The sequence below is a fragment of the Bombus bifarius genome, unplaced genomic scaffold (assembly GCF_011952205.1).
Source record: "Bombus bifarius isolate JDL3187 unplaced genomic scaffold, Bbif_JDL3187 scf7180000007977, whole genome shotgun sequence".
In the NCBI taxonomy this organism is placed as follows: Eukaryota; Metazoa; Arthropoda; class Insecta; order Hymenoptera; family Apidae; genus Bombus; species Bombus bifarius.
This window is the reverse complement of record NW_022884362.1, coordinates 754,479-769,951: the sequence shown is the minus strand read 5'-3', so window position 1 is coordinate 769,951 and position 15,473 is coordinate 754,479. Positions and strand designations below refer to the sequence as shown.

General features: G+C 27.1%; 1 protein-coding gene and 3 long non-coding RNA genes across 8 annotated transcripts; 3 read left to right on the top strand and 1 right to left on the bottom strand.

Moving 5' to 3' along the window:
- Positions 1-417: 417 nt before the first annotated feature.
- Positions 418-15,429, bottom strand: LOC117204214 (CD109 antigen-like). Of its 5 annotated transcripts, none has more exons than XM_033441406.1 (29): positions 15,257-15,429; positions 13,691-13,819; positions 11,931-12,006; positions 11,572-11,776; positions 11,269-11,493; positions 10,944-11,194; positions 10,604-10,762; positions 10,357-10,528; positions 10,071-10,271; positions 9,880-9,981; positions 9,666-9,799; positions 9,466-9,586; positions 9,243-9,386; positions 9,036-9,155; positions 8,900-8,954; positions 7,883-8,105; positions 6,706-6,823; positions 6,441-6,627; positions 6,196-6,356; positions 5,975-6,113; positions 4,162-4,280; positions 3,934-4,073; positions 3,636-3,855; positions 3,138-3,518; positions 2,923-3,075; positions 2,577-2,752; positions 2,326-2,497; positions 2,151-2,253; positions 418-799 (listed from the first exon to the last, which is right to left on the bottom strand). In XM_033441406.1, exons 1-29 carry the CDS (start codon positions 15,276-15,278, stop codon positions 597-599), a joined length of 4,611 nt encoding a protein of 1,536 aa, XP_033297297.1. In that variant the 5' UTR covers positions 15,279-15,429; the 3' UTR covers positions 418-596. The 5 variants fall into 5 exon arrangements, with proteins under 5 accessions (XP_033297297.1, XP_033297299.1, XP_033297301.1 ...); XM_033441408.1 differs by lacking the exon at positions 7,883-8,105 and adding an exon at positions 8,525-8,660 and having other exon boundaries at positions 15,257-15,428; XM_033441410.1 differs by lacking the exon at positions 15,257-15,429 and adding an exon at positions 13,540-13,624 and having other exon boundaries at positions 13,691-13,858.
- Positions 4,698-6,295, top strand: LOC117204223. The gene is made up of 2 exons (XR_004487031.1): positions 4,698-5,062; positions 5,122-6,295. It is a non-coding gene; the product is annotated as an uncharacterized LOC117204223 (long non-coding RNA).
- On the top strand, positions 8,638-10,530 carry LOC117204224. The gene is made up of 2 exons (XR_004487032.1): positions 8,638-8,722; positions 10,043-10,530. It is a non-coding gene; the product is annotated as an uncharacterized LOC117204224 (long non-coding RNA).
- Positions 10,773-11,415, top strand: LOC117204222. Its single transcript, XR_004487030.1, has 2 exons — positions 10,773-11,022; positions 11,094-11,415. It is a non-coding gene; the product is annotated as an uncharacterized LOC117204222 (long non-coding RNA).
- Positions 15,430-15,473: the final 44 nt, after the last annotated feature.

The window sequence follows — 15,473 nt, the reverse complement described above, 5'->3', positions numbered from 1 at the left end:
TTGTTTGCGCGAACTAATTTCTCTTTGCTTTCCTTCAACTGCGCGCGAAGTTTCATAACTCAATAATTCCTCGTTGTAAAACTTGTATTTTCTAAAACTACAGGATTGCAAAAAAAGTTAATAATTTTTGAAGCCCTAATGTAAGGTAGTATTATATTATATTAAATTATATAATTATTTAGAAATATAATTTTCTTTAGTTTATTAAAATAATTACATTATTATCAATAACAATAAGGTATATTTAATCTAATATAAAAAATATTAGAATACAACAAAAATGTGTGAACAATTGATTGAATAAAGTGCGATATTTTAAATTGTGTTTAGTATATTATTTAAAATAAAATTATATATATAATAAGTTCTTATAAGTTATATATATAAGAAGTGAACATTAATTTTAAGCAATTCAAGATTATGTTACTTAAGATTTAAATAATAATCATTTAAATAGATTACAATACTTCAATATTAAAAGAACTTGGTTCTTCTATATAATGTAAGTACTTTGGTTGTAAATTATTATTTATACAAAACTTCCTCATTGTATTTCATAAAAAGGTTATGTAAAATTTTGTTAAGAAGCTATAGAGTTACAAATATCCAAAGTATGTAATGTAAAATAAAGTAAAAAGCAAGTGGAGATATGTACAAGTTGATAAATGTGAAGCAGCAGATTGCGGAGAATCCTTTTGTTTACCAGGTTGCAATACACATAAATCCTCACAATCTTCATCCTCGCATATATCACAAAGTGTGGCTTTACGTGGCTCATAAAATACTCTTGCTCTTCTTGCTAATCATAGAAAATTATTAATAGATTGAGATTCATAAATTATATCATATAATAAAATTAGAAAATTGAAATTAAAAAGAATATATTAACTTATTTATGATATGAAATAATATCACTTAATACATTGACTGCCATGAGGATCACTAGAGTTCAGAAATGATGGAATTGGTTGAAGTATTTAAATTAAAGAAGCAGTCATATATTCTTAAGATTTGTAATATTTTTAATATAACTGTAATAATAATAATGCAAGAAGTGTGAACTTGTCGATGTATTACGGCCTCGTGGATTTTTACGAAATCTTTTTTAACTACCTTATTGTGACGTGCATATAACAAGAAAAATAATAAGAACAAACGATCGGACTCTAATGATCTTGAAGAAAATGAAATACCAATTTGATATTACTCGATAAATAGAGTTGAAATATAACAGTTTTGAGTGTAACAATAAATTGGTTCGAAAGTCATGCATATTTAAAATTTTACTCTTTTACTATTTTACTCTTAACCTATTATATAATTTCTCGAATTTAGAATTTATTGTTTACTCTTGGGATATTTTTAAGTAGAAAAATATGAGGTACAAAATATTGTATAGCTTACTCTGTCTTATGCATTAAAGATAAATCTTTAAAATATTAATCTTTGTTGACACTATATAGGTGTTCTTGCTGTAATATCGATTGAGCTATATATTTTTCCGACCGCTGGAAGGTGACCGCTAACTCTAATCCAAAATGATATTTTTTAAATCGATTCATAAATCAAAGACAACTTTTGTTGAATCAATCGACTCCTAAACTCAAACCCCGTTATATTTTATTTCCGTTCATCGTTCATCATCAAATGAAGTTTAACTATGGACATTAGTGTCCGATCATAGGTTTTTATTACCTTACCCGTTATATGCATGCAACAATAAAGTAATTAAAAAAAAATTTCGTCAAAATTCATAATCGCGTTACAAATCGACAAGTTGATCATATAAAGTACTAATAGAACCATAAAACGTTTTAATTAATTTTATCAGGTTCTTCCAAAAGTTTCTTTCGTTTTATAACGAAATAATAGATGCACAACATTTTTTATTTCATGAAATTTTTTTCTATTGGAACAAAATGGATCATACATAATTCAATAAAATAATATAAAACAAAAAATATTCTGGATCTATTATATCTTTATAAAACGAAAGAGACTTTTGGGTCAACCTAGTATATTATAGCATGTAGAAAAATGTATTGTGCTAAAATAAGTAACATTAGTACTTTGTTCTTTGAGCAATCAACATGTTAATAATGAATTATAAAATAATATTTTATTATTGCATATTATTATTATTAACTTACATGAATCGTAATAATCATATATAGTAACTGGTACTGGTTTCTGTTTTGCCACTTTATGTGTCCTGAATGCGGACACTGTAGGGCAGTATTCTTGCCTGCTCATCTGTAAGATATTATTTGGTTTAAAATTAATCTCAGATTGTTTAAAAATATAAATACATATTTTGTTCTATACCTCATCAAAGTATAATATTACGACCGTATCTCCGTTCTTGGTTTCTACTCGTTTTACATTTTGTGACACTTCAAGGCTAGGTAATGATTCCTTATCTACTGTAAAACCAGAAGGTAAACTGACTTCCATCACAACCATATTACTTTCGTTTGCTTCCTTAGTCGGAACGAATCTAATAATAAACATGTTGCATTAAATATATAATAATAATATTAAATAATATTTATAGAATATCAGAGAGATAAATATACCCAGAACAAATTGAAAGTTGCAAATGATTAGCATTGGAATTTTTATCTACTTGAGGATCCAAAGTAAACAGTGGCCATGCTCCAGTTACATTTAGATTATATTTGTATGTAATTTGAACTAAAGCAAATCCATTTCCGGTGGCTGTTATACCAACCAACCGTGTCTTCTTTGGAAGCTTAGAAAATAATAAATATTAGAATCGTGTACTACTTACACGTAGAATACATTTCTCAATTTTAACATTATGTTTATAAGATTCTTTTTTTTTTGTTTTATCATGTACTTGTAATTATTTTTCTTAAGGTGATTAGTTATTACACTATATTAAATGCAGTTTGAATTTACCATTTGTTTTTGAAGTATCATGGAATTGTTAGGATTTATATTCATTTGACTTTGTCCACCTCCTTCGTACAGGAATATTATAGAAATGACATTAGTTTTCGTTACTAATTTTTCACCTAACTTCGCCAAGGCTTGTATTCCAATTACGGTATCCTAAGAGTTGTTAATAGTATGTACATTTGCTACACTCTTCTAATTTACACTTTAATATTTACCTGTGTGGATGCAAAACCACCTTCAGCATTTCTTTGTTTTACAAGCCATTTCATTATGGGTATAGAATCAGCGACTAAATTACGCCTTATATAAGTTAACAAAGTATAGGACGTCATTTCAACGTCGACAGATCGTGGTAAAGAATGATACCACGGATTTTTATCGTTTGCTGGTATAGGTTTGCTCCACCATTTAATATCTTCTTTTGTCATGGCTTTAGATTCTAGCAAATTAAATGCTGCAGTCTCATATGGATGTTTTGCTAAGTTTAAAGCATATGTACATATACTCAAAGCATAAGTATCATTTAGATCATTCATATTACGAACAATGTAATCAATTCCTTTATTTATAGTGTTTCTATATTTTCCGTTAGAGTCCTATAATACAGAATATTATAAAGGTGAAGAATATGTATTTTATGTACTCAACTATTGTATTTTCAAAAATTAATATTTCATTTTTTTCACAATTATTCAATAAATTATTGTACTTACTGAATTTTCAAGAAAAGTAATAAGAGTAAATGCTGTTAATGCAAGACCTTTTGCAGCTCCACCTTGCATGTCTCGATGACTAATTCTTCCTACTTCAGGAAAACTTCCGTTAGGAGCTTGATTATTTGATAACCATTGTAAAGCTTCATCTATTATTCTGTCTTCAATTGGGATGTATGCAGCAGCTTGTTTAAAAGCTTTTGCCACAAAGGCAGTAAGCCTAGCAGATAAAATGTAAGTATAATAAAAAATGTTACAGTATTAATGAATGTAACATAACAATTCAATATTTGTATACCATGTACTTCCATTACTATCTGACATGCCAAATGCACTGAATGATCCATCATTATGTCTGTAAGTTAATTCTCTTTGATAGCCTATTTCCATATATCGAAGAGCTTTGCTTTCTACTGCATGTGTTAATTGATTTGTATTCTATAAAGAAATTTCAATACAAATATATTTGCGATTACACTATTTCTCTAATGATATATTATTACGTATATATTATACATCTACTTACTTTGAGATAATTTAATATCATTATATTTGGAACAAAATTTAACATATTCTGTTCTCCACAACCAGATGGCAATTTAATTAAATTTGCCAAATTCATAATACTTGGACCCAAAATATCGCCTGATAAAAAGATATATAATTTAATATCAAATTATACATGTACGTATATATAGAGTGACCCATTTGCAGTGATACATGCAATTATCTTTCAAACTATTTGTTATACTAAAAAATGTTTCAAATTAAATTTACTTTATTTCGAAGGAGACATCTTGTGATGGTCACAAATCTTATCTAGGTGGACATGCCTTCCAGATTTCAAAGTAGTCTTTGCTTTTTTTAATGGAACTATATATATTATTCGAATCGGCGTATTGCCCATTTTATGACAAAATCACCGTTCTATGTGTTGTTGTTCCAAGGTCATTCAAGCTCATTTTTTACCGTTCAAAACTTATCTTTGTTAAACATTCTCAAGATTTTATTTACTGGAATTTATGTTACAATTATTTCGAAGCAATCAGTACTATTGTGACTAGCAGTATGCGTTCTTCGTTTCGATGCAGTTCGATTCGCAATTTACGATCGCTTCTTGAACAATATGTTTACCGGTCATTGGATAGGAAAAAGAAGCAGGATGCCCTTTCCACCAACGTCTCCGGATTTGATACTTATAATCTTTCTTGTTGCGGTGTTTCATAAAAGATCAAGTTTGTCGGGAAGAACTCATTACCCCTGATAATATGAAAAATCATATAAAGAATAACTGCCAACAAATTTTTTCTAAAACATTAGAGAGGGTGCAACTATCTTCTAAGAATAGAATAAACCAATGCATTGACATTCCTGGTTATCATTTCGAATACAGATGATAAGGGACAATTTCTAAATGTTAAATGAAGGTAAGTTTTGAAAGGCTATAAAAGACCTTGAATGATTTTGGTCCACCAACACATTATAGGTCAATGAATTAGTCACGGAACAGGCTACACACTTATCTGAACAAAAAATATACAAATCCATTTAAAATAATAAATATCACTTTGAAATCTAGAAGGCATGTCCATCTAGATACGATTTGATAAAAAGGATCATAACATGTCCCCCACAAAATAAAATAAGTTTAACTAGAAATATCTTTTTGCATAACAAACAGTTTGGGAGATAATTGCGTGTATCACCTCAAATGGTACAATTAGATACAGGGTGATTCTACGTGAAAATATAAATTGAAAATATGAAATAAAATTTTTTTTATATAACACTTTGTTTCTGAGAAAATCAAGTTTGAAAATTTATCAAGTATACTTGAACATGGCTAATTTCGAACTGACAGATGTAAATAATCAATAGGTTATTTCATGTGTAAAAATAAATCGAAAATGTGCAATAAAATTTGTTCATAAGACGCTTTGTTTCCGAGACAAATAAATTAAGAATTTTATCATAGACGTGTATTAGGATAATTCTTAACTAAGAATTTTTAACATGTTCATATCCTATTTTTTTTTAAATGAAGTCTTAAACAAAAAATCTTGTTCTACATTTTTCATTTATTTTCGCATTTAGAATAACCTCCTAACTTGTTTACTCATACCTTGCCGATAATTAACTAAATTTAAGCATACTTGACAAATTTTCAAACTCAATTTTCTCGGAAAAAAAGCCTCATATAAAAAAATTGTATTCCATATTTTTGATTTATTTCTGCATGTAGAATCATATTTGACTAAACTTGAAATTTTACTAAACCCTTCACACCTTCATGAGTATCGAAGGTACTAATCAAAATTTCAATAATTGTGGAACATTACCTACTGCAGATATTTCAATATATTCTGAACCTGGTACAGCATTTTTAGGTATATCAATTGTAATATTCATCGATGTATTTGTTGTACTTCTAAGATCTATGAAAGTAGCCCTGTTTACATATTGAGTTTCTCCTTCAGCCTGTGCATAAATTAGTAGAAAAGTTCAAATTCACTTTCAATTAGCGAAAGATAAAAAATAATTTTATAAAGAAACACTTTACTTTAACAAGTAATTTACGCTCAACACTATCTCCAGCTAATATACTATTTGCAGTTGCCTTAATCGTAATGTATCCCAAGTCTCGAGGAACAATCATAAAAGATACGCTGCTTCCGGAATTAGCTTTCACTTCTACCTTTTTCTTACGATACAATTCTAATTCTAGAAAATTTTTCATAAGTTATGTTTATGTTATATACTATAGTTTGTACAAAATATTTCGAAATAATAAAATTTTAATCTCACTTGGTACATCCTGAACTTCGTTGGACATTTCTGCAAAATCAAACTGACCCTCATTTGTTAACAGAACCTCAGCTACAACATTTTTGTTCATATAATTGAACACCACAATTTGGATTGCAACAATTTCTCCTCGAATCACAGAGTAAGGAAATTCCATAGAGATGAAAAATGGTCTAAAAACTTTTAACTGTAAAAACATAAATTCTTCTTTTTATATTTATATTATGGAAATTTTGCAATTATTTATGTAGTCATTTTATATTACCTTTCGTGGCTCTTCTATAAGGCCTAATCCATGAACGTCATTTACAGAAAATGCAGTGAGCACCCATGATGTAATTGAATCTGGTACATTTCTTTTCAGCTCATTTTTTCCTTCATATCTATTTTCAATTTATAGTTAATTTGCATTTTAATTTTATTTTGAAATACTATATCAATATACTTCAATTATACACATAAATAATAATTTACAAATTTATTTTAAAAAAATAAATCTGTATATAATATTAAATTTAATGTTTCTGGAAAATTAATAAAAAAATTCTTCCTAATATGGCTTATTTCTTCAAATAAATACGTTCTGTCTATAGAATATTCAGTACTAGATGTATTTTATAAAAATTCGTTAAATATGATAGAATAAACAATTGAAGAATGATACAATCTAAAGCAATTTAAAGTATACAGATATGAATGATATCTATTGGCTATTACTGATTATGTATGCCAATTATACAGAGTTAACAGAGTAAGTCACCTAATTCTGTCATCCCAAATTACTTGGAATTACTTGTATGTTGTATTAAAACTCTTTCGAATAAACGTCATATAGTATCAAAGTGGTGTAAAATATAATAATAAATTTTTTGTTATCTTATCTTTTTTTGAGATATAAAGGTCACATTGATTCAAATATAAATGTGTAACATTTGAACCAGTAATTTGAAAGAGTATTTTAAGAAACTATTAAAGTAAGTACATTAATGAAATATTCCCTGAATAACTTTTAATATAAAAATGCTTAAAATTTTATCCATTACAATTTAATACATGTTCATAGTCAATAAATGTGTGCGAATGACACAGAATTTTACTCCCATGTAACATTCAAATTGCAGAATCAAATGTTGCACATTATATATAGAAATTTAAAATAATCTTCATATCTTGATAAGAAAGCAAAATAGCAAAGAAACTAATTATTATATTGTATGTCCTCTTAATATCATACAGCTTTTTTCATAATAAGCAGTTTACAAATAATTTAAGGTAACAAAGTTAGATGATTCACCATAAGAATACCCAAAATATTCCAGCTTTGATTTATATAAAAGTAACTTGTACAAAATAAAGCATGACCCATGAACGTCATTTATAAAATAATGTATACAAAGCGTGTACGTAAAGCTTCATAAACTGAAAGTATATGAGATAAATACCCTGCAGAAAAGTTTGTAAAAAGCCAGGTGTTTAAGATGTCATGCATTAGGAATACACGGGGCTTATTCCAAACAGGAGGTGGGATGCGAGAGAAGGCATAAGGACCTGCCAGTGGTGGTCTTGTTGCTAGTTTGTGCGTAACAGGTGGACCAAGGTCTGGTCGAAGTGTGGATGCCCCATGAGGTGAGCCTGTTATTCTACCCTCCAGTATTCCCGATTGTTCTGTAATCCAATTCTATATATTGTATTATATCAGCACAACCAAGGGAATAAAAAAAAAATAATATAAAGATATTGTAGAAATTAATCTAATTTCTTATTATATTTCATTTAAAGTACCTTAATTTTTTATATTCTAAGTTATATAATAATACTCTGATTTATGTTTTTGGATATGAATAGATGATTACATTGCAGAGAATGAAATATGAATTGTAATAAGTCCATCACCATAGCACTAAATCACATAAAGCCATTATTGAACAAATATTAGTAAATTAATTTAAAAGATGATATTATATATTAAGTATTTTTAGATAGTTAGCACATAGAAACATTTATATTTACTTAATGAGTTATATCAGTGTTGTTTTGATGAAAAAAAAAAGTTCTCAGCGGATAAAAATTTTCAATGGCATTACCCAGCATCAAGCGTTTGCCAAAGCCAAGTTTCAGGGAAATTCTTGCGTACTTTCGTCTTCTCTGATGGCAATGCAATTGAACTGAAACTTCCAGCAGCTGTTGGAAAGGCGAACTCTACACCAGATCTGTAGTATACTATACAGACATAAGCCTTGTTAAGTAATAAGTACGTGATCTGATTAACTAAAGACTTGATAGTAAGTATTACATGAAAAATTAGATTTAAGAACATCCTTCTCATTCTACATTGCAAATGAATAAAATGTTGTTGACTAAATATGTTATGGTATTAGAAAATATTTAGTATCACGTGTAAGAGATAAGAAAATGATATTAGTAATAAACTTAAGCCATATAGAAAGCACTTTACTTACGAATTTGAAAATTTTCATGGACATAGGCATTTGTTATAATGATAGCACCGCTTTCCTATCAAACAATATATATTTATATTAATATTGATAAAAAAGTATCAAAAATCCATCCAAATAAAATTATTTATTTATTTACTCTGAAAACATCTTTTGCTGTAGCTGAACCAGGATTCCATAAATATCGATCAAAAACCGAGTTTGCATAAGGTGATTCATGATTATTATCATATGATTTCAACTCTTTATAAACTTGTTCCTGCGAATAATTAAGATATATATTAAAGTATTATTTATAATTATAACAAAGCCTAAATTAATGAGAATTATTTATAATACTACGTACATATGAAATATCGTTCCCAGATTTTAAAAGAATAGATCTTTGATCTACACCTAATAATCCAACATATGAATTTGGTTTTGAAGTAATAACTAAATTGATATCATCTCCTGGTGCAACTTCTTCAGATGCCATTTTAATATCAACCTTTAATAGAAATTAAGATATCAGATTCAGATTTATCAATTCTAATTTTTATTATAACTAATTCGTCAAATTAACTTACAAAATTTTGAAGTAGTCCTTCTAGTTCAACATCTAAGGCATCTGCAATGATTTCTCCATCATTTCCTATATAATATATAATTACATGTGCAGTAGGAGCCATGACATATGTTGCTAAGAACCTAAAATATATTTCACGCTTTGTAGATAAATAATAAACGAAATAGATTACATCGTAATTAGATATTAAAAAATATTTACTTAAAACTTGTTGTATGTTTATTTTGTACATATATAGAACCTGCATCCAATATATCGCCACGTCCAAATATCTCGTAATTAACATATTTCAATAGAGCTGTAGAATTTACTTCAATTTCTACATCTCGATTAACCTTATACAAGAATATCATATTCTTTTAATGATGATTTTCATACTTTTAAAATAATTTAAATAACATAAAGATGATCATACCATAGGTTTTTCAGTTTTCAAAACAGCTTGTATATATTCATTATTCTGAGACATAGCTTGGTTTGTTGATGGGAACCATTCATGAAGGTTTAAATATTGAGCCTATTTATAATCATTTTTTTGGTGGTTATTGTTAAATCATTATTTCTATTATTAATTTCAGTGCTTTTGTATCTACTATAATATTTTACCTCTATGTTTAAAGGATATGACATATTATCATTAGTTTTTGGTGGATAAAAATCCAACTTTACCATTCCATTTTCATCCAACATACCAGTAATATTCGTGTATGTGGACTGATTATCAGTAATGTAAGTATACCCATATTTTACCATAACAAAATTTTTGTTATCTCTCACTGGTGTTCCATCATGATATGTTAATTTTATCTATAAGAAGTTTTCTCATATTATATCTATAATATTTAAAAGAGAATTCAAATTTATAATGTTACGGGTAATTTTGACTACATACAAATGCTGTATACTTTAATCCTGGTTTATAGTATTCTGATGTTTTTATCAAATCCATTGTGTATTTATGTTTATGTAAGGTTATATGTGCAGAAGTATTCTGTCTTCTACCAGTTAAAGATTCTTCTACTGTAACATCAAGCATAACTGGTCTTTCATATTCATCAGTAAGCCTATTAAAATTGAAATTAAATTATACCTTTTCTCAAAAAATATTTAATAACGTTTTTTAAGATATATATATATACCTTAATTCATCATGAATGTCAAAATCAACAACTATTTTCCCATTTATTGGAATTACTTTTCGTATAGGCTGTTGGTATATTGGTTGGATAACATCAGAAAATATATCAGGATATGCTGTAACAGTTGCTTCTCCTTTCACTGGCTTACCATAAGTATACCTAAATGATTTGCACTTTGAAATAAATAATTTTTGTCAAATCTTTTAGGAGAATACTAAGACATCATTAAATAACATCAATGACGCTGTTACAATTGTGGAACAGGAATCAATTTAAAAAAATTTGCAATATGCTTTTAGGAACTTACAGAAAGTTTACTTAACTATTAGAATTCACTTACTTGGCATAGATTGTTGCAGTGATTTTTGATTCCTTAAATGTAAAATGTTTAGGAGCATCAATTATCACTTCAAAATTAGGTAATACATATTCAGCAACTTCAAAATCTTTTTCAAATGTTTGATCACCAATATTTGCTGTAATTTTCCAGGTACCTAAAACTGGGTACTCAGACAATTCGATTTCTGCATTAAAAATTCCATGGGTTACAGATGGATGATTCCATTGTTTAATTCTATTTCCTTTACCATCCTATAAAAATGTAATGTAAATTCAAAAATTTGTCTTATTTGTTACATACACTGTATTTATTTAAAAATACTTACTACAATATAGATGTTTACTAATCTTTCAAGCGTTGGCCTAAGTCTGGAGTCCAACAAAATACATCGAAACATAACTTTATTTCCCGGTTTATAAATTGCTCTATCAGTTTGAATAAAGACTGAATAACTTTTAGGAATAAATTCTATCGACTTTGACTGTGAAAATTCTATTCCTGTTAAACCACGTGCAATTAATTCATATTTACCAGGAATAATATCATCAATCTAAAATTTAAAAAGAAATTAAAAAATGTATTATTATACTTTACATGCAGAGAAGTTAACAAACTTGAATTCATTTACTTCAAATCGTAAAATTCTTGTACTGTATGGTTGTACATGTGTAACTTGGGATATATTGAATACTTCTCCTATTCTTGAATTATTGTCAAATGACCCAGACAGTTCAATGTATATTACTGATGGTGTTGATACACCAGTAATACTTACAGCTACATGATATTCTGAATCAGGTCGTATTACCTTTGGAGCTATTATGCTATAGTATCTTTAAAAATATATTACAAAATTTGATTATTAAGCTATGTTAGATAATTAATTATATAAAATATTTGATAATACAATGTTTAATATATGTTTATCATATTTATTATTTCAATTAGATATCTAATAATGTATAATTAAAATATATATATACATACTGTTCTGCAGTAACATTTAGTATTAAATAGAATAAAATAACAATATTGAACCACTGCCAATCCATTTTTATAGTCACTGTAAAATGAAAAGAAATTTAGGTTAGAATATAAAATGACAAACAACGTTGACAAATTAATAAAATTACTAATAAGTAAATCTTGAATAGCACACTGTGCATAAATGTAGTAGCATATATAAATAACATAAACAAAATTTAGTATATTATATAGTACCTACATATGTACAATGACAGAGATAAAAGTTATTTTCACTATGAGAAAAAATCTTATATCTTGTATCTTAAATCGTATATCTTGATTGTAGATATAAAAGATGGTCGTTCTATTATATAATTTTGTAATTATCGACACTTCAAAGTGTCAAACTGGTTTTTCCATTGGCAATTATGTATTTTTTAATGATGGCACAATGATTTGTAAGCACAATAATGTGACTAAAGCAATGGGAAAACCCAAGAGCTAAGAATTTCATTTTGTCAATATTAAAATGTACTCTTCAATCTTTTATCATTGAAATATTCAGAAAAATGGTTTTGTTTTACTTAATATACAACGATTAACGCAAATAAATTTTGGAAATTTATGCATTTAAAATTTTTATAAACATATTGCTCAGTCATTTATTTTAATAAAAGCTACTTATATAAATTATATTGAATAGATCCTTATTTTATAAAATCACATTATAATAATTCTAATATATGTATACAAATCAATGTAATACTTATAGTATTTATATAATATTTTACATATTACTCTGTATATCAAAAAATTTGTCTTTCTAATCTTCTACTCTAATCTATACTTGTTAATAATATTATGTTCATACATATTTAAACATACAATTTATAATATAACATATAATTTATGATATATAATTATATTATTGGCATATAATTTTGTACAATTTCGTATACTCATTCGTAATAGTCATTAATAGCGATGAATATATCATATATTACTATTATAAACATTCTTAAATTGATATCTTGGGTTTAATATATCATTTTCTGATTACAGAATTCATTTCTTTTCCTCATCTAACAAAATTAGTAAAATTATTTTAAAAAATGAATTTTTTAACATTAAAAAAAAAATCTCGGAATTGAATTGTGTTTCGAAGATATTATTCAATTTTTATCTAATACGTTTGAAAATATAAATAGTTGTTATTTTAAATATATATTTTGAAATTTATAGTCATATCATTTTCTTCCAATTATCTTTTCAGTTTTGTGTTAGATTATTTTATGATACATTAGTTACGTTCTAAATAAAATACATCTGTCAAACATTACTTATTTTTCTAAATGGACCAACGGAATCTATGTACATAGTTATTGATTAGAAAGTAGTACGACAGAAGTTTACATTTTATATGTTCTCCAAACTCTATTACTTGATAAATTCATACGGATTTTATAATTCGATCACAAATTCGGAAAATATACATTTTGACAATTTTAACAATTTATTTATTTAAGAAGAAAATACATATGTCGTAATTTTTACTAATAATATATAAATGAAAGGATAATTTATGCTAGGATCGCGTCATCTTACAAAACAATTCTGAACAGTGACTCACCTCGCCGAAGGATTTATTTTACTTGTATTTTCAAGTATATTATTCTGGTTATGATATGATATCACGGTCCTTTTGGAAAATGAAACTATCGAAGAAAACAAAGTTGCAAAGCTTCCGATGCAACAGTTAGACAAATACTAACAAGCATTACCAATCATGGTTCGAAGAAAGCAAGCGAGCAAGTGCAGGTTTCCCTTCCTTCTGGCTACTTCACTTCTCCTGTATATATCTGTCACGTTTTTACCGTTATGGGAGTAAGAAGCCAGCCACCGAAGTATCACTGTTGTAAAATCTGACTCTGATTATCCGTTTGCACAACTTCAATATCTTCAATATCATCGCGAACTATATTTTTCAATAAACCACAAGCAGCTAAAAATGTATCCTACGCTACGTATTGATGATGTTACGATCTTTTATTCGAAATTTATCATTGTACGTGCTATTCTTCCTGAATTAAGCCGTTCAGAAGTTACATTGATCAACTCCATAAATCGAAAAATAGAACAAAGTGATGACATTGAAAACATTATTTTCTAAAAATTATTTTAGAATTTATTATTATATATGCCACCTCCTTCCAGTAAATAAGTTTATGTAAATGAATCGTTTGTTTTTTAGGACCTACATAAGTAATAAAATCTAAAAATATACATATGTATAAAAAGTACAATTGATCAATTTGTTTTTTGAGAAGCTCAGTTAATAACAAATCAAAAATTGTATAAGATGACATTAATATATTCTTTCCTCGATTAAGATTTTATACATTTATAAAACATTATTTAGTAAACAGAAAAAAGACTAAGTAGGAAAATAAGATAATTTTAATATTTTCATAAATTTATTAGAATTATTTATATGAATTTTTTGTAGCTTTTAATTTCATGGAAATCTTAAAATTACTTGAGAACATAATATATGGTAATATCAATATTTTTTTATTTAATTGTGGAAAATTAGTTTGCTACTAATTATTTATGGATTTTTATACAATATTGCTCTACTTTTACTAGACTTCATTTATTGACCTTGACATGAATTTGCGACATAGTTTAATGTGTGTCACGTTTAATATGAACGAAATTACACAATTCATATTTTCTAAACGGACAAATTTTATTCACAAATAAAAAAAGTTAATTTTTAAGAAAAAATGAAGCTTTTCTTCATGGTGTTTGATGTCAGATACTAAAAATATAAGAAATGTATTAGCCATCAAGGATACATTTCTAATTTTCCAGAATTATGAATCTGACATGTGCATACATACGTGTTACTATCTACATATGTAATATACATAGCAATAACAGAGAAAAAATGTAACAAGTATTTACATGTTTGTTAAATCAAGCAATAGATAAGGGGCAGTCTCAACCTTCGCGTGCATTTGTCATATTCGCATTAAGGTGATCATTATCTTCTTCTCTGCAACTTCCTCTCTTCAACAATATATATATATATGATTGATTTGGCAGTAATATATGTATGTATATAGTACGAATTTATAACTTCCGTATTTGTCATTAAATGAAATAGTTATTGATTAATAAATAAATTGGTTAAACTTTATTTTAAGAGACCAAAAATTATTGATTTTTTGATTGAAAATACAAATCCTAAATCGAAAAATCCAGTGATTCGAAAGTTATGGCTATGTAGAATTGAGGAATTGTAAGATATCTTAGATGTTACTTTGATATTGTATTTCTTTTACCTATCATCTGATTGGTCTGCATAGATGAGCATTGAACTGAACTTCACCGAAAATTAATTTGTACTAGCAACCGACCGCCTCACGGTAGTCTGAGAGTAATGAATTAATGAATAACCTAAATCTAATTCAACCTTCACGATTAAAAATCCCGTCGCAAAATGGCCGCGAACTACGTGCATTTATTTACAGCCAGTAACTCACTAATTTTAACGAATCA